Source organism: Callithrix jacchus, chromosome 7 (assembly GCF_049354715.1).
Source record: "Callithrix jacchus isolate 240 chromosome 7, calJac240_pri, whole genome shotgun sequence".
Lineage (NCBI taxonomy): Eukaryota > Metazoa > Chordata > Mammalia > Primates > Cebidae > Callithrix > Callithrix jacchus.
In genome coordinates this window covers 27,625,850-27,642,334 of record NC_133508.1, presented here as the reverse complement: position 1 = coordinate 27,642,334, position 16,485 = coordinate 27,625,850, and the positions used below count along the sequence as shown (strand labels likewise).

The following is a 16,485-nucleotide window of genomic DNA, read 5'->3' as shown; positions in this document are numbered from 1 at the left end:
GTTCTGGGTCTTCTTTTGTTTGCTTGTGTGTGTGTGTGGTTTTGTTTTTTTGCTTTTGTTTTTGTTGTTTTTTGAGATGAGTTTCACTCTTGTTGCCCAAGCCGGAGTGCAATGGTGCAATCTTGGCTTACTGCAACCTCTTCCTCCCAGGTTCAAGCAATTCTCCTGCCTCAGTCTCCTGCATAGCTGTGATTATGGCCATGCGTCACCATGCCTGGCTAATTTTTTGTATTTTTAGTAGAAATGGGCTTTCATCATGTTAGCCAGGCTGGTCTCAAACTCCTGATATCAGGTGATCTGCCTGCCTCAGCCTCCCAAAGTGCAGTACAGATGTGAGCCACCACACCAGCCAGTTTTGGGTCTCACATTACCTATTTAATCTATTTTGAGTTGATTTTTGTTTATGGTGAGAAATAGGGGTCAAGTTACATTCTTTTGCATGTAGTTGTCCAGTTAATCCAGTGCTGTTTATTGAAGAGACTATCTTTCCCTTATTGTGAGGGTTTTTTTTTGTTCTTGTTCATTTGTTCGTTCGTTCTCTTTCTTTCTTTCTTTCTTTCTTTCTTTCTTTCTTTCTACACCTTTGTTGAAAATCAGTCGGCTGTAAATGCATTGATTTATTTCTGGGCTCTCTATTTTGTTGAATTGATCTATGTGTCTGTTTCTATGCCAATACTACACTGCTATAGATTTGTAGTATATTTTGAAATCAGTTTGTGTGATGCCTCCAGGTTTGTTCTTTTTTCTCAAGATTGTTTTGGCTATTTGGTGTTTTTGTGTTTCCATATAAATTTTAGGATTTTTTTCTATTTCTATATAAAATATAACATTATAATTTTGATAGGGATTGCTTTGAATCTATAAATTACTTTTGGTAGCATGGACATTTTAACAATATTAGTTCTTCTAATTTATGAACATGGGATATCTTTCTGTTTATATTTTCTTCACCTTCTTCTATCAATGTTTTATTGTTTTCACCATGGAGACCTTTCTCCTCCTTGGTTAAATTTATTTCTAGGTATTTTATTTTTGTGTAGGTATTGTAAATGGGATTGCTTTCTTGGTTTTCAGATAGTTAGCTATTGGTGCATAGAAATGCTGCTAATTTTTGTATCCTGCAACTTTACTGCATGTGGTTATTAGTTCTAGCAGTTTTTTGGTGAAGTCTAAGAGTCTCTACATATGAGATCGTGTCGTCTGCAAACAGGGACAGTTTGACCTCCTCCTTTCCAATGTGGACCCTTTTCTTTCTTTCTCTTGCCTACTTGGTCTTGCTAAGACTTCCAGTACTGTGCAGAATAGTAGCAGTAAAAATGGGCATCCCTATCTTGTTTGAGATCTCATAGAAAAAGCTTTTAACTTTTTCCCATTCAGTGTGGTGCCGGCTGTGGGTTTAACGTATATAAACCTTATTATGTTGAGGTATGTTTCTTCTATACCTAATTTGTTGAGATGTTGAATTTTGTCAAATGCCTTTTTTTTTTTTTTTTGCATCTGCTTAAATAAGCATTTATTTGGTTTTTAATCTTTATTCTGTTCATGTGATGTGTCACATTTATTGATTTGTGTATGTTAAACTCTCCTTGTATTGCTGGGATGGATCCCACTTGATGATGATGAATGATCTTTTTAATGTGCTGTTGAATTCGGATTGGTAGTATTTTGTTGAGGATTTTTGTATCTATGTTTGTCAGGGATGTTGGCCTGTGGCTCTCCTTTTTTGTTGTGTCCTTGTCTGGTTTTGGAATCAGGGTAATGTAGGCCTCGCAGGATGAGTTTGGAAGAATTTCCTCTTTTTCAATTTTGAAATACTTTGTGAAGAATTAGTGTTTAGATGTTTGTAGAATTCGGCAGTGAAGCCATCAGGTCCTGGGCTTTTCTTTGATAGGAGACTTTTTATTACAGCTTCAATTTCATTCCTCATTGTTGGTCTTTTTAGGTTTTCTCTTTCTTCCTGTTTCAATCATGATAGATCATTTGTGTGTAGGATCCTATTCATTCAAGCCTCTCACAGAGGGACCCAGTATGGTAAGAAATCTGAGTGTGATTCCGGGGGCACTTTCCATGTGTTGGTACCATAGTGGCTTGAGGGAGGGGCTATGTAGTCACAGAAACCATCCCCTTACTGTCCAACTGCAGTTTCCCTTATCTTTGCAGACCAACAGGGCTTCTCAGTCTCACGTGTTCAGTTTCCTTAGCCCTCGTACAGGCACTTTTGTTGATGGAAAGAAGCCATTCCTTCATGCATTCTTTCTCATTCCATTCTGGGGCTAGATGCAATGGGCCAGAAGTAAATATCTTCCAGGAGAAATTATGTGTCTATGGAGATCTGTTAGGAAGTAGTAGAGTATCATGGAAAGAGCACTGGAATGCTGCCCTGTCGGTCACCTGCTTACTACCCCTTACTCGGCTATATTTTTCTTCACAGTATTTTTCACAATGAAAAATTTTATTACTTTAGTGTTTTGTATTGTTGTTGGCTTTCTCTCTTAGTAGAATATAAATGTCCTGAGAACAAGAACTTTTTCTACTGTGTTCACTATTGTGTTCCAGAGCTTGGGATGGTATTTGACACATTATCAGATGAATGGATAGATTAATGATGGGTGGATGGGTGGATGGATGGATAGGTGGACGGATGGATGGACGGATTATACATCAAAGCCCGCTGCCTCATTGTGCTCTTCGAAACATGGTTCAGGCCAGGCACAGTGGCTCATGCCTGTAATCCCAGCACTTTGGGCGGCCAAGGCAGAAGGATCACTTGAGCCCAGGAGCTCAAGACCAGCCTGAGCAACATATCAAGACCCCATCTCTACAAAAACACTTTTTAAATCAGCAGGGTAGGATAGTATGCACCTGTAGTCCCAGCTACTCAGAAGGCTGAGGCAGGAGGATCGCTTGAGCACACATTCATGGTTGCAGTGAGCTACAACCACACTTCTGCACTCTAGCCAGGGTGACAGAGTGAGATCCTGTCTCCAAAAAAAATGTTTAACTAGCTAGGCACTGTGGCTCATGCTTGTAATCCCAGCATTTTGGGAGGTTGAGGCAGGAGGATCACTTGATCCCAGGAGTTGGAGACCAGCCTGGGCAGCATAGGGAGACCCCCCCCACATCTCCACAAAAAAATTTAAAAGTCAGCCTGGTGTGGTGGTGCACACCGGTAATCCCAGCTACTCCGGAGGCTGAGGTGGAAGGATTGTTTGAGCCCAGGAGTTTGAGGCTGCCATTAGCCACAGTCACACCTTTGCACTCTGGACTGGGCAACAGAGCAAGACCTACCTCTAAAAAAGAAAGGAGAGAGAGAGAGAGAGAGAAAGAGAGGATGTAGAACAGGATTGAATTGCCCCAGTTTACTTCCTCTTTACTCTTAAGTTTATCCCACGCAGTAACTCTCCTACCTCCTCGCTCTCCATCTCAAAGGAAGAAGGCCTCCTCCTCCAACATGGCATGCCTCTGGGACCACATCGTCCAAAGACCCTCTTTCCAAATAAGGTTACATTCACAAGTACCAGGACTGAGGACTTCAACATAGCTTTGAGGGGGGGACATAATTAAAGCCATGACATCCACCTACTCTACCAAGCTAGAAACAGAGAAATCACCCTTGACTCCTCCTCTCCCCGTTTGGCATTAATCTATGAGCAAGTTCTTTTCTTTCCCATCAAAGTCTCCCATTGAGCCCTCCCTCAGTTTGATCTTATTCTTCACTCTGGATCCATCTTCCTCACAGCCCCCAGTGACTTCCTGTGTCACTGTGCTGTTTTAAAATGTCCAGTGCCCCCTACTGCCCAGGGACCATGTCTAGATTCTAGTTTGAAACAAGGCTCTTTACTCAGATCCTTCTCCAGCTTAATTCTGCTTCTTTATTCCATGGATTCTGGACCTTAGCCACACAGAATTTCTCCATGTTCTCCAAACATGTTACAACAATCTGTCACTTCTAAACACCCTTTCTCAGCCCATTTTCAAATGTTTCGTATGGAGCATACTCCGTCATAATCACATTACATATGTGATTTGATTACACATTTCATTACATAATGTGTTTATGTATGTCTCTCCCTAAAACACACCCAGTGAGCACTGCCCAGTTATCACGTGAGTGCTCTCATATCCTCTTTTTTGCTGTTGTTGTTTATGTGCTTTTTTTGAGATAGGGTTTCCTCCAGCCAAAGCTGGAACACAGTGGCACAATCACGGCTCACAACAGCCTTGAACACCTGGCTCCATTTCAGCCTCTCCAGTAGCTGGAACTGCAGCCATGCGCACCAGACCTGGCTAATTTTTGTGCTTTTTTTATAGAGACAAGGTTTCACCATGTTGCCCAGGCTGGTCTCAAATCCCTGGCCTGAAGCCATCTGCCTGCTTTGGCCTCTCAAAGTGCTGGGATTACACGCGTAAGCCACCGGGCCCTGCCTGTCTTACTCCTCTTGATATGTCTAGGAATTAGCATATTTCTTAGCACCCAGAGATATCTGATGAACAAATAGGGCCTTGGTTCTTTCGCTACCTTTGGCCTTGGATAAATTGCTTAGCCTCTCTCAGCCTATTTTCTCATTCTCAGCAGTGACATTCCACAGTTGCCCTGACCTCTGTGTGCTGTTCTCATGTCCCAACAGAGAAGCGCTCTCTTTATTGTCAGGAACAATCAAGTGAATTGCGAAAAATCTGGCCACTGACACAGCACCAGCATTTTCCTGAAACCTCTTTGCAAATGATTTTTCAGCAAAAGGCTGAGTTAGGCAGTTAGTTCCTTGGCAAAGTCTCAAGACACGATGGAGGACAAGCCCAGTGACTTGCTCTGTGATGTCTGCAAGCCTAAACTATTTCTGCATCTCCAGGCTCTGGAAAGGAGCTCGTTCCCGTTAGGCAGCTCATCTTAGAACCATAAAATCTGAGGACTGCTGGAGACCTTAGAGGTCATCCGTTACTTAATCCCCCTGTATACATCCATAGCACACATGTAATGTGAGGAAATTGGTGAGACCTGACCTATAGCAAGGTCTATACATCAACCCCATCATCAAGGGGCTGTTTGATGTTCAAAAGCCATTTCTTTTAAGGGAATGACTGCATTTTACTCTATTTCAATGAATAGCACAGTTAATAAATTGTTTATCATGCTTCTTACATGGGTAACTCTAAGCAGTTGCTTTGTGCATTTTGTTGAAAACACAATGAGATTTAATCTACTCTGGAAACTTCGTTCTCACATGACATCTACCAAAAAAATTAATAGATTAAGTTCAAGGTAACAATATCAGCTTTTTAAATGTCTGGAGGGTGGACAATAGCTGCTTTCTAAGAACAATTATAAGCATTTAATTGCTCCAGAGACAGATGTTTATAAGACGATCAGAACACAAACGCTGTTTGTAGATCAGAGAGCTATGTTTCTGGTGCTGAAAGACAAGGGCATTGGTTTAGCTTTGCAAATGTTATTGTTGAAGAGAATGCTGCAGGAATTTGCGGGCTGTTACATTCCAGCCAATAAGTGTTGGCCTTAGTATATTTTTCATCAATATGAACTTTAGGTTAATTAAGACAACAACTCCTCTTTGCTCTCAGGCCATATTACCTGAGTTGATAGATATTTTTAAGGGCCTCCAAGGAGGATCATTATTGGAGTAACATTTGCAAAAATAAAATCTAACATTCAGACTGAGGGAGTAAGCGTTGAACCGCAAAATCAATGAAATGAGTAGCTGCTATTCAAAAGTGTTTGCTGTCATCTGCTGGCCAGACCGGAAAACTACAGCAACATTCAGGAGCTGGATGTGAAGTTGTCACCGTCCAGAGAAAGAGGAATGTCTGTGTCCCTGTTTGCTATGCCCAAGCAAATAGGAACTGACCGTTCTTCGAGCAATGACAGTGCAATTTCTGAGGCCTGAGTAAAGAAAGCAGTATATTTAAAGACACACATATGAGTAGACTTTCCTTAATTGGCTAAAAAGACCAAAAAGAGGAATTTTTTAAAATCATTTCTGAATTTTTTGTGGTCTCTTCCAAGTCTGGGATTTGGGTCTAATAGCATAATACAAACACGGAAGTTCTAGGTGGTTCTACTGGTCACAGGGTGGAATGTATAGTAACCTCTCTGAGCCTCAGTTTTCTCATTTGTAAAACCAAAAATTACTAAACTCTCGTCAAGCTCCTGGAGCCTCTAAGGGTCTTGTTATCCTTTCTGGACAAAGATCACAATCTCACAGGCTCTTGCTGGCTGAGTCATTCATTAGAAAGTCCCGCAGGGTGACTAGACACTGCCAGTCAGATTCCAACTGAAGTCTAAAGACACGAGACCCTTTGCCTAGATCAACTTTGAGAATAGCCATTTCCTTGGAGGTCAGTGATTTCAGATCGAAAGTGAGAGAAGTGGAGAGGTCTGTGCAATTCCCTAAGAGAGGAAATGGACAGCTTCCTTCCTTCCTGCCAAGTGAATAGCAGATAGATGCTTCCAGCTCTCTTGGCTTTCCATTCCACTTTCTGCACCACCCGCAACTGCGGATTATCCCAGCAGGACAGGAGGAAGAAGAAAGAAATGGTGCCACACCACACACAAACACACACATGTGATGCTTGTGGTTGCTAATTGTTTTTCTACATAATAAAATATAATAAACCGGGCCGGGCGCGGTGGCTCACACCTGTAATCCCAGCACTTTGGGAGGTCGTGGCGGGTGGATCACAAGGTCAAGAGATCGAAACCATCCTGGTCAACTGGTGAAACCCCATCTCTACTAAAAATGCAAAAAATTAGCTGGGCATAGTGGTGCGTGCCTGTAATCCCAGCTGCTCGGGAGGCTGAGGCAGGAGAATTGCCTGAACCCAGGAGGCGGAGGTTGCTGTGAGCCGAGATCGCACCATTGCACTCCAGCCTGGGTAACAAGAGTAAAACTCCGTCTCAAAAAAAGAAAAAGAAAATATAATAAATCTTGTAATGACCCATGAAAACTTATATGGCACATATTAATATCTTAGAACCTGGGTTTGGTTGCCAGCCCCTTGCTTTATGACTACAAGAAATTGAACAGGAAATGATGTGCTTGTTGACTTCCTTCAACTATTCTGACATCTGGACTGGAATATCTGCCATGCGCTAAGCACTGAAAGTCTTCAGCAGTGAATAAGACAGAAGTAGTTCGCACCCTCATGGAAGACACAGTCTATCAGAGACAGAAACATAAAACAGAAACTGCTGGGGTTGGTGGCTCATGCCTGTAATCAGCACTTTGGGAGGCTGAGGCAGGAGGATTACTTGAGTCCAGGGTTTCAACACCAGCCTGGAAACGTTAAAAAAAAAAAAAAGAAAGAAAGAAAAGAAAAAAACAAGAATGGATGCATGTCTGTGGTCCCCAGCTACAGAGGAGGAGGCTAAGGTGGAAGGATTGCGTGAGCCCAGGAGTTACAGGCTGCAGTGAGCCATGATGGCACCACTGCACTCCAGCCTGGGCAACAGAGTTTGACTCTGTCTTAAAAAATAATAATAAAAAATACACCTGAATAAACCATAAGATCAACGAGATCTTGAACCAAAGATCAAGAGGAGCGAAAGGTGTTTCTCTTTCATGCCTGGCCATTTCCTTGTTATCTTTGTGGAAGTCCTGTTCAGCAACCGGAACCATTGCGTAGTGCCACTTGCCCTAAGTGCAATAGACAGAAATATTCCTTCCCCACGCTGTCCATCTGGAAGCCGTTGGCCCACTTGGGCAGCAGATAGTAGTTAAGAAATGAAGGTCATCACAAAACTCTGAATTTTTGGAAGCATAAATAACCCTAGAACCAGGTTTGGGGAGTTAAAAAAAACTACAATTCCTGTAGGCATTTAATCCTATGGCATAAGAATTATGGCAGGTAAGTTCCCTTATCTGAGAAATGGAGAAGCAGCTTAGATTTCCCGTGGGAATGGAGACACGATAGATATGAAAACCTTTCAAAAGTTAAAACGGCATAAATGAAATTATTGATAATATAGTAAGAAGTGCTTACAGGCAAAGCATGGTGGCTCATGCCTGTAATCCCAGCACTTTGGGAGGCTGAGGCAGGAGGATCACTTGAGGCTAGGAGTTCGAGACCAGCTTGGGTAATATAATGAGACTCCATCTCTATAAAAAAAATGTTTTAATTAGCTGAACATGGTGGTGTGCACCTGTAGTTCTAGCTACTCAGGAGGCTGAAGAGGGAGGATCTCTTGAGCCTAGGAGTTCGAGGTTTGCAGTGAACTATGATTGAACCACTCCAGCCAGGACAATAGAGTAATACCCTGTCTCAAAAAAAAAATGTTTTTTAAAGATGTGCTTACTATGGTCATATAACAATTTTTTTTTTTTTTTTTTTTTTTAGACAGAGTCTTACTCTGTCACCCAGGCTGGAGTGCAGTGGTGTGACCTTGGCTCACTGCAACCTCTGCCTCCCAGGTTCAAGCAATTCTCCTGCCTCGGCCTCCAGAGTAGCTGGGATTCTAGGCACCTGCCACCACGCCTGGCTAACTTTGTTGTTGTTGTTGTTGTTGTTGTACTTTTAGTAGAGACAGGGTTTCACCATGTTGGCCAAGCTGGTCTCGAACTCCTGACCTCAAGTGATCAGCCCACCTCAGCCTCCCAACACATAACAGCTCTCTTAAATTCTTTCAAAATTTAGTCATTTTTAAGAGTTTTCTTCTTCCTGATCCTAACATTGCAACCAGTAATTTTTGCCACACAAATCACATGTATTGTTAGTTTTTTAAAATTTCCTGACAGGTGCTTTGACCTCCAAATACATGACAAGTGAATACATTGTCTCAAAACTGCTTCTTTCCAGCACCCCCAAATTCAGAAGGAGTCCCAGTATATCAAGTATCTCTGCTCTGATGATGCAAGAACCCTTAACCAGTGGGTCATGGGAATACGGATAGCCAAGGTGAGAGAGTCTTTGGACTTCACCCTGTCTTGAATTTGCCAACCAACTTCCTGACCTGGGCACAGTTTTCCTGCTGCTGTGAAGCAGTTGGCCCATCCTTGGGTTCAGCCACAGAAATTGAGTTTATTTGCCCAATGGGTTTTCTAAACACAGGGAGTGATAGAAACATGGATCTCTGCAATAACTGGATATTTACTCATGGCGAGTGTTGCAAGACTAGTGTACAGTTAAAAACTGCAAGATGGAATCTATAATCGAGTTACATGAAGACATATGTAATCAGAACTGAGTGGCCAGACCTCTCCTCTAATATGTAGTTGAAAAAATTAACTGATTCTGCTAATCTGGAAAATGACTGTGTGAAAAACAATTTGTTAAATTTTAATTGAAATATACAAAAAATAACTCAGACAAGTGGTGAACAGAGTAGCCATGGAGTACTTTTTTCTTCTATGGCTGTTTGTTGCAGTTGAGTGCACAATTTGGGATAAATGGCTTCCTTTCCTTCTTCCTTTGTGTTCTCTTCCCAGTATGGGAAGACTCTCTATGATAACTACCAGCGGGCCATGGCAAAGGCTGGACTTGCCTCTCGGTGGACAAATGTGGGGACAGTCAGTGCAGCTGCACCGGCTCAGCCAGCTCAGCCATCTACAGGTACTAAGTGGAGGAGAAAGTCCAACACGTATTCAAAGCTCGGTGCTCCTGTTCTAACCACATCCAACACATTCTATAAAAACAGAACTTTGTAGACAGTATTCGGATATATTTCTCATTTGATGATCAGGCTCGAATTCCCCAACTCAACTCAGCCCAGACACACACACCCCTATAACATCTGTTTTCTTTTTCTTTTTTCTGGAGGTAAGGTCTCGCTCTCTCACCCAGGCTGGAGCCCTGTGTTCTTCGATTACTGAAAAGTTTTTGTTGTGGTGGTGGTGTTTGTTTGTTTGTTTGTTTGGAGATGGAGTCTCGCTTTGTCACCCAGGCTGGAGTGTGGTGGCACCATCTTGGCTCACTGCAACCTCCACCTCCCGGGTTCCAGTAATTCTCTGCCTCAGCCTCCTGAATAGCTGAGGTGAGAGGTACACACCACCATGCCCGGCTAATTTTTGTATTTTTTTTGTTGTCATTGTTGTTAGAGATGGGGTTTCCCCATCTTGGCAATGCTGGTCTTGAACTCCTGATGTCGTGATCCACCCACCTTGGCCTCCCAAAGTGCTGGGGTTACAGGCCTGAGTCACCAGGCTCAGCCAAAAATAAAACATACTGTTATTCTCCAGGATGCCCATTAGTCAGATTCTCCTCGGTGGGTTTATCAAATACTGGACTCACCTTCCTGAACCTTTTGCTGAATCTCATATAACGTTTTGTCACAGAACCTCAGATTTTTCATAAGGTCTTGTGTACCATGCCGTGCCTGTGACTTGCTTTCTTTGCTTTGTTTTTATTTTTATATTTTTGTAAGAACTAGCCAACAAGTATCCTTGCTTTAGAGATGTAAACTGCTTTGTATTTTCAGATTAACTCTCAAGAATGTTGAAAATACTTTACTCACTTTTCTTTTCTGGCTTCCTCCCTCTCAGGACCTAAAACAGGCACCTCCCAGCCCAATGGACAGATGCCCCAGGCTGCACATTCTGTCAGTGCTGTTCTCCAAGAGGCCCAGACACGTGCTGAAACATGGAAGGTGAGGCCAGCAAGCGGCTGACACACATTCCACCTAGTCGCCCCCATAAGCCCATGTCCTAAACCATTCGCATTGTTCCAATAACTGCTCTTTTGAAAAGAGAGAATACACTGGTTGTGGTGGCTCACACCTGTAATCCCAAAACTTTGGGAGGCTGTGGCAGGAGGATCACTTGAGCTTCAGTTCAAGATCAGACTGGGCAACATAGCGAGAGCTCGTCTGTACTAGAAATTAAAAAAAAAGAAAAATTGGCCCGGCTTGGTGATGTGCACCTGCAGACCTCAGCTACTGGGGTGGCTGAGGTGGGAGAATTGCTTGAGCCCAGAAAGTCAAGGCTGCAGTGACTTGTGATGGTGCCACTGGATTCCAGCCTAGGCGACAGAGTGAGACCCAGTCTTATCAATAAATAAATAAGAAGATGTACTTCCACCAACTGAGAAGTCACTACCATTTCATTTCGGTAATTTCTTCGTATTTATCATCTTAAAGTTACATATGGTAGAATCAGAAGTTAGAACCAGCTATCATCACACTGCTTAGGAAAAATGTAAGCATTTCCTTTAAACTCTGGAGTTATTTAGCTTATTTAGCTACCTCTACTTTGACCCAAGTGTTTTTCTTGGTTTAGTCAAGTGATTTTAACCCTTTCTGAAAGTGGCACACCCAAGTTTTAAACCCTTGGGATTTTTCTTTCCTGTTTTGAATAAAATGGGGCAACCAGTTAGTTCAAAGCCCCATACGAAGTGCTAACTAGCCCCCAAAATCAGACTAGAAGACTGCCAAAAGAGTTACACTATGAATAGGGGCTGGGCACAGTAGTGAGCACCTGTAGTCCCAGCTACTTGGGACACTGAGGCAGGAGGATCACTTGAGCCCAGGAGTTCAAGGCTGCAGTGAGCTCTGATCACACCACTGCACTCCAGCCTGGGTGATAGATAGAGACCCTGTCTTGAAGAAAGAAAAAAAGATTTTAAAAAAGGGTTACATTAAAAATGTGCATTTTCTATTTTCCCCACTAAGTCCTACATACATCCCCATGGTGATGGAGGAGAAAATGCATTGTAAAATAAAAGCGAATTGGTATAACATTCTCTATAACATTTTTCAACTGAATAGATTAATGAGGATTCATTTAAACCTGTCTTAAAATCATAGCTGATAATTATTACTTAGTTACTAATTTAGATCAAAACATTTCAGCTGACTATATAAATTCTGTTGAAGATCTCTCATGTGTGATTCGAAACAACCTTAAATAACTGTGACAATAGCATGTCACCAAGCTAGGACAGGCGGGTGCTTCACTTTCGCAATTTTTCACTTTCACCCATTCATTTTGTTCATCAGCCAGTGGTGAAAACAATTAAATATTGGTATTTCTTGAATTTCTTGTTTGTTTTTTGAGGTGGAACTTCTTATAATTTTGAAAACCAGACCTTCTTTAAAAGTCATGTTTTCTTAATGTTCTCATTCTCTTCTCAAGCCTGACAATCTCTTCACGCAATGTGCTTTCAGCTAGTTTTAGTTCATTATTTCTCTAATGCCAATTGAAGAAAAAAATGCTGAAAGAAAGAAAAGAATCCCAGAACAGAAATCACTTGTGAACACTAACTCCCAAGTTGTCTGTTTGGAAATTTAAATGAAAAAAATACATCACCAGTTAATTAGCTTATCAAGCAAATAAACTAAATAAAATAAAATAGATACTAAATCAGAAGGCACTTTATTAGAAAAAAATTTCCAAATTTAATCCTCAGTGGTAAGAGACTATTAAGTATAGGATGAAATAAACTGGAATTCTGATAAACTGTAACTTGGAATGATAATTATCACTAAAACAGAGAAATTCAATCCAGCTGCCTGAGGACATTATAAAATTATTATTATATATTGTATAATTATATGTCTATTTATTAATTCAATAATTTATATATATTAATATGCTATGTGGTAATTTAATAATTTATACATATTAATATTTATAACAGGTGAAGTCTACTGGAGACCGCCTGCCCGGGACTCCCACAGTGCTGACATTACAAGCATGAGCCACCATGTCCAGCCAAAAAATTTAAAAATTGTTTTTAATTTAGAGGCCATTCAGAATAATTGCCATATTCCAGTGCAAGGATGAGCTCATCCACAACCAAGAGTCTCAGTGACTGAGGGACAGAGGCTCCCCAGGGGGCAGACACAGACCTCACATATCCATGGCATGTCCTGTCCACCAGGGCTCTGTTGTCAAGAATGAAAAATGCTACCCGGAAGGCTGAGGCAGGAGGCTCGCTTGAGCTTGGGAGATCGAGGCTGCAGTGAGCCCAGATCGCGCCACTGCACTCAGCCTGGGTGACAGAGTGAGACCCTGTCTTCACTAAATAATAAAAAGTTAAAAATTATAAAAATTTAAAAAAAAAAATGAAAGCTGCCGTTGCCCCATTGCAGGATAAGAAACCAGCCCTCGGGAACCACCACCAGCCCGGAATGCCTCGGGCCCCACAGGCCCCCAAGTCCAGCCTTCCTCTCCCCCTGCAGTGCGGCGGTCCTCCGGATACCAGCAGCAGCCCCGCCACGACCCCCAAGGCCAAGGGTACTGGAGGCAGGGGCTTCCTCGCCCCGCCCGTCGACTTCCTTCCACCGCCGCCACCCATGGACCACCCCGAGCTCCCACCGCCACCCCCCGGACTTCATGGAGCCGCCCCCGGACTTCGTGCCCCCGCTCCCGCCGACCTGTGCTGGAACCGAAGGCTCAGAGCTGCCCCCGCCGCCGCCGCCGCCGCCGCCGCTGCCGCAGCCGCCGCACGCGCTCGACCCCAATTCCGCCAGGCTGCCCTTCGCGGTCGCCAAAAGGCCTCCTATGCCCCCCAAGAGGCACGAGAACCCAGCGCCCCCCGGCGGGGCAGGTGGCGGGGAGCAAGATTTCATGTCAGACCTCATGAAAGCGTTGCAAAAGAACAGAGGCAACGTGTCCTAGGGACGGGCACAGTGAGTGTGCCAGAGGGAGACGCATCGCTGACTCCCAGTGCAGGTTTTGCTAGGAGATGTCCTTCACATCTTGTTCATTTCAGATAAAATGTGATGGGAAACTTCTCACTGTCGTGGTCAAGTACAGCCTTAACCATTAACCCAATCGAATTCAGAATATCTGCCCAAATGTACATATCGCTCCTATGTATTTTCACCTAAATGGAATGTATCTTCCCTTCCAAGTGCCTAAAGTGCTGTTTTAGGTTCATTTATTTTATTATGTGCAGAAGTATGAAATGAATAAAAGTTAAACATTTTTCCTGAAGACAGTGTTTCTAGAAAGATTAATTATTGGGTCAATCTATCTGGATATCAACTCTGTAATTAAAAATAGCTTTCACCATCCCATGCCTTCTTAAGTCTTGGTGACCTTATATAGATTTTCCATCTCTACCTCTGTGACCTTCAGAATTTTCAGGAAAATCGAGAGAGGAAAATGAGAAAACATGACAAACAGAGCCTGTTCCCTTTCTCTGAGATCCTGTTGCTTGATTGATTGGAGTCCTGGACACATGCTGTTTTGGTTTTGCTTTTTTAATGCTTGAATAACAGTCATTTTAAAAAATGGTTATTTAGATAGTTTTTTTGAATTGCCTTATTATTACAATGCTGTAAGTATTCTGTCAATAAAAATGTAGGGACAAGAAAAGGCAATCATATATATACATATATATATATTCTTCTACCTGGAATGTTTTCCCTCCAAGATACATTTAACGCCCAATTTATCCTGGTTCTTGGTACCTGCATCTCTTCTCTTTCAATTTGGCTTCTGATAGGCCTTTTACATTTTCTCAGTTTTATTTCCATGGCTCTTTTGGTTTTGTATTTTTGTGGGTTTTTTTTTTAACTGTAAAACTTCTCAAAATCTTAAGTGAGTGGAAAATAACACATTTTTTTAAATAAAGGAAGATAATTAATGCTATGTTTTAATATTTGGAGAAAAGTAAGCTCTAAATCGTGCTGTCTCAACTCATGGGCTGCAGACCACCCAGGACTGCTTTGAATACTGCACCACACAAATTAAAACATTATGAGCTTTTGGCAGAGCATGGTGGTGCACCCCTGTAATCCCAGCAGCTCCAGAGGCTGAGATGGGAGAATCCCTTGAACCCAGGAAGCAGAGGCTGCTGTGAGCTGATATTGTGCCACTGCACTCTGTCCTGAGCAACAGAGCAAGACTCTCTCTCAAAAACATTATAAGATATTTTCTCAATTTTTAAGGGTATTTATTAGCTATCATCACTAACTGTCACTCAAAAACTTTCCATTTTCTCAATTTTAGGGGGGTTATTCTCAATTTTATAGGAGGGGGTTAGTGCATTTTATGTTTGGCCCAAAACAGTTCTTCTAGTGTGGTCCAAGGAAGCCACAAGATTGGACACTCCTGCATTCTAAATGAATCTTTAAAATTAGAAACATTTAGTTTTAAAACCAAAATATTTAGCAATTGAAACTAACAAGGTGCCCTTTTTTCTGAAGCATATGCTCGAAATAGGATAGAAGATAAATTTGCCTGACATGAAAGTTCATCTCATCAACAGCAACTCTCTCCAGTTTTCATCGCCTTTGTTCCTTTGATGTCAGATGCAGTCAAAGCACAGCTTTTCTGACACCTGATTAATCATGGTTTTTATGTAGATCGCTGGGACGATACAGGAAAGGTGTCAGCAAAGAGAGTTGTTAAAGTTGTCAGAATCAAAATGGAGTCACTCATGTTAAAAAAGCAATGACAAAGCCAGGCAAGTCCGTGAATAGAGGGCTCTCATGAAGATCCTAAACTCTGATTCTCACTCAAGTGGAACACAATCTTTGGTGTCTGGCTGAAAGGTCTTTACAAGTTCTACCTATAATTGAGTAGGATTATTTAGATGGATCCACGAAAGGCAGCAAAATGTGTTTCTTTATGAAATGTTTAGTGAGGTATTTGGTTGTGTTGGAGGAGTGGAAAAACTGTGGTGAAATTGGGAACTAGAGAAGGAGTACATGGGTAATAATGTATTATGAATAATAATACCTAATCAACAATATAGGACAGTAATCCTGTATCGCTTATAAAAACTCCACGATTTCTTGTATAATGCTGCCACTGGGGCAAAGACCCATGTAATAGGCCAACTGCAACACAAACCACAGCGTTTGGTAGCGTTTACACAAAATGTGACTTAATCTGTCACATGATAGAACATGAACTAAGATTTTACAGTCAGTCCTCAAGGAAGAGAATGAACATTTAAGCCTCATATTTTCTTTGAACTTAGGAATCTTGGCCAGTGTGATACTGAAATGACCCAATTCCATAATAATTGAGGCTTTGAAGCGTGTTGAGACTTACGGCTTGATGTGTGATCTGTGTTTACAGATGGTTTATGTGTGTTTGGGTACAATGCACCATACATGTTCCTTAGAACGAGCTTGTTAAGCGTGTTGCACAAATCTTCTGCCTGCAGCCTGTTGTCTGGTCTCTTGCATCCATCAATTACTAAGAAGGATGTTTTAAAATCTTTGGAGGGCAAATTTGTCAATATCTTTTTATTCTTCTGCAAATTGTGCCTTATACATTCTGATACTGTTTATTATTAAGTGTAAACAAAAATTATGTATGTAACGTCCTGGTAAATTGAACCGCCTATCACTGTGTAATGTTTTCTGCTTGTTTTCTTGTACTCATGCAGTTGTATGATCTTTTTTCAGGTATTTGCCTGACAAATCTATTCATTCATGTTCAAACTCTCTGTACCTTTATGTTTTTCATTTGCAACTTGTAAATGACATAGAGCAGATTTAGTTGTGGTTATAGCTAGTTTAGTAATTATTATCTTTTAACTGCAAGTGTTTACTCTTTTTACTTTTTAAATTTCTTTTTC

The 16,485-nt window shown here is 41.8% G+C and overlaps 2 protein-coding genes across 2 annotated transcripts in view; one reads left to right on the top strand and one right to left on the bottom strand.

Moving 5' to 3' along the window:
- The window catches only part of LOC144576895 (uncharacterized), a 75,583-nt gene extending 62,036 nt beyond the window's left edge, over positions 1-13,547 (bottom strand). The window contains exon 1 of the mRNA XM_078329656.1: positions 13,322-13,547. The gene's annotated coding sequence lies outside the window, so the exon portion shown is untranslated. The remainder of the gene's footprint in view (positions 1-13,321) is intronic.
- The window catches only part of LOC103791230 (amyloid beta A4 precursor protein-binding family B member 1-interacting protein-like), a 74,132-nt gene extending 60,249 nt beyond the window's left edge, over positions 1-13,883 (top strand). Inside the window, 5 exon segments of the mRNA XM_078329644.1 lie at positions 8,809-8,907; positions 9,438-9,561; positions 10,491-10,594; positions 13,037-13,272; positions 13,274-13,883. Of these exon segments, the coding sequence (XP_078185770.1) occupies positions 8,809-8,907; positions 9,438-9,561; positions 10,491-10,594; positions 13,037-13,272; positions 13,274-13,565 (855 nt within the window). The 3' untranslated portion in view covers positions 13,566-13,883.
- Positions 13,884-16,485: the final 2,602 nt, after the last annotated feature.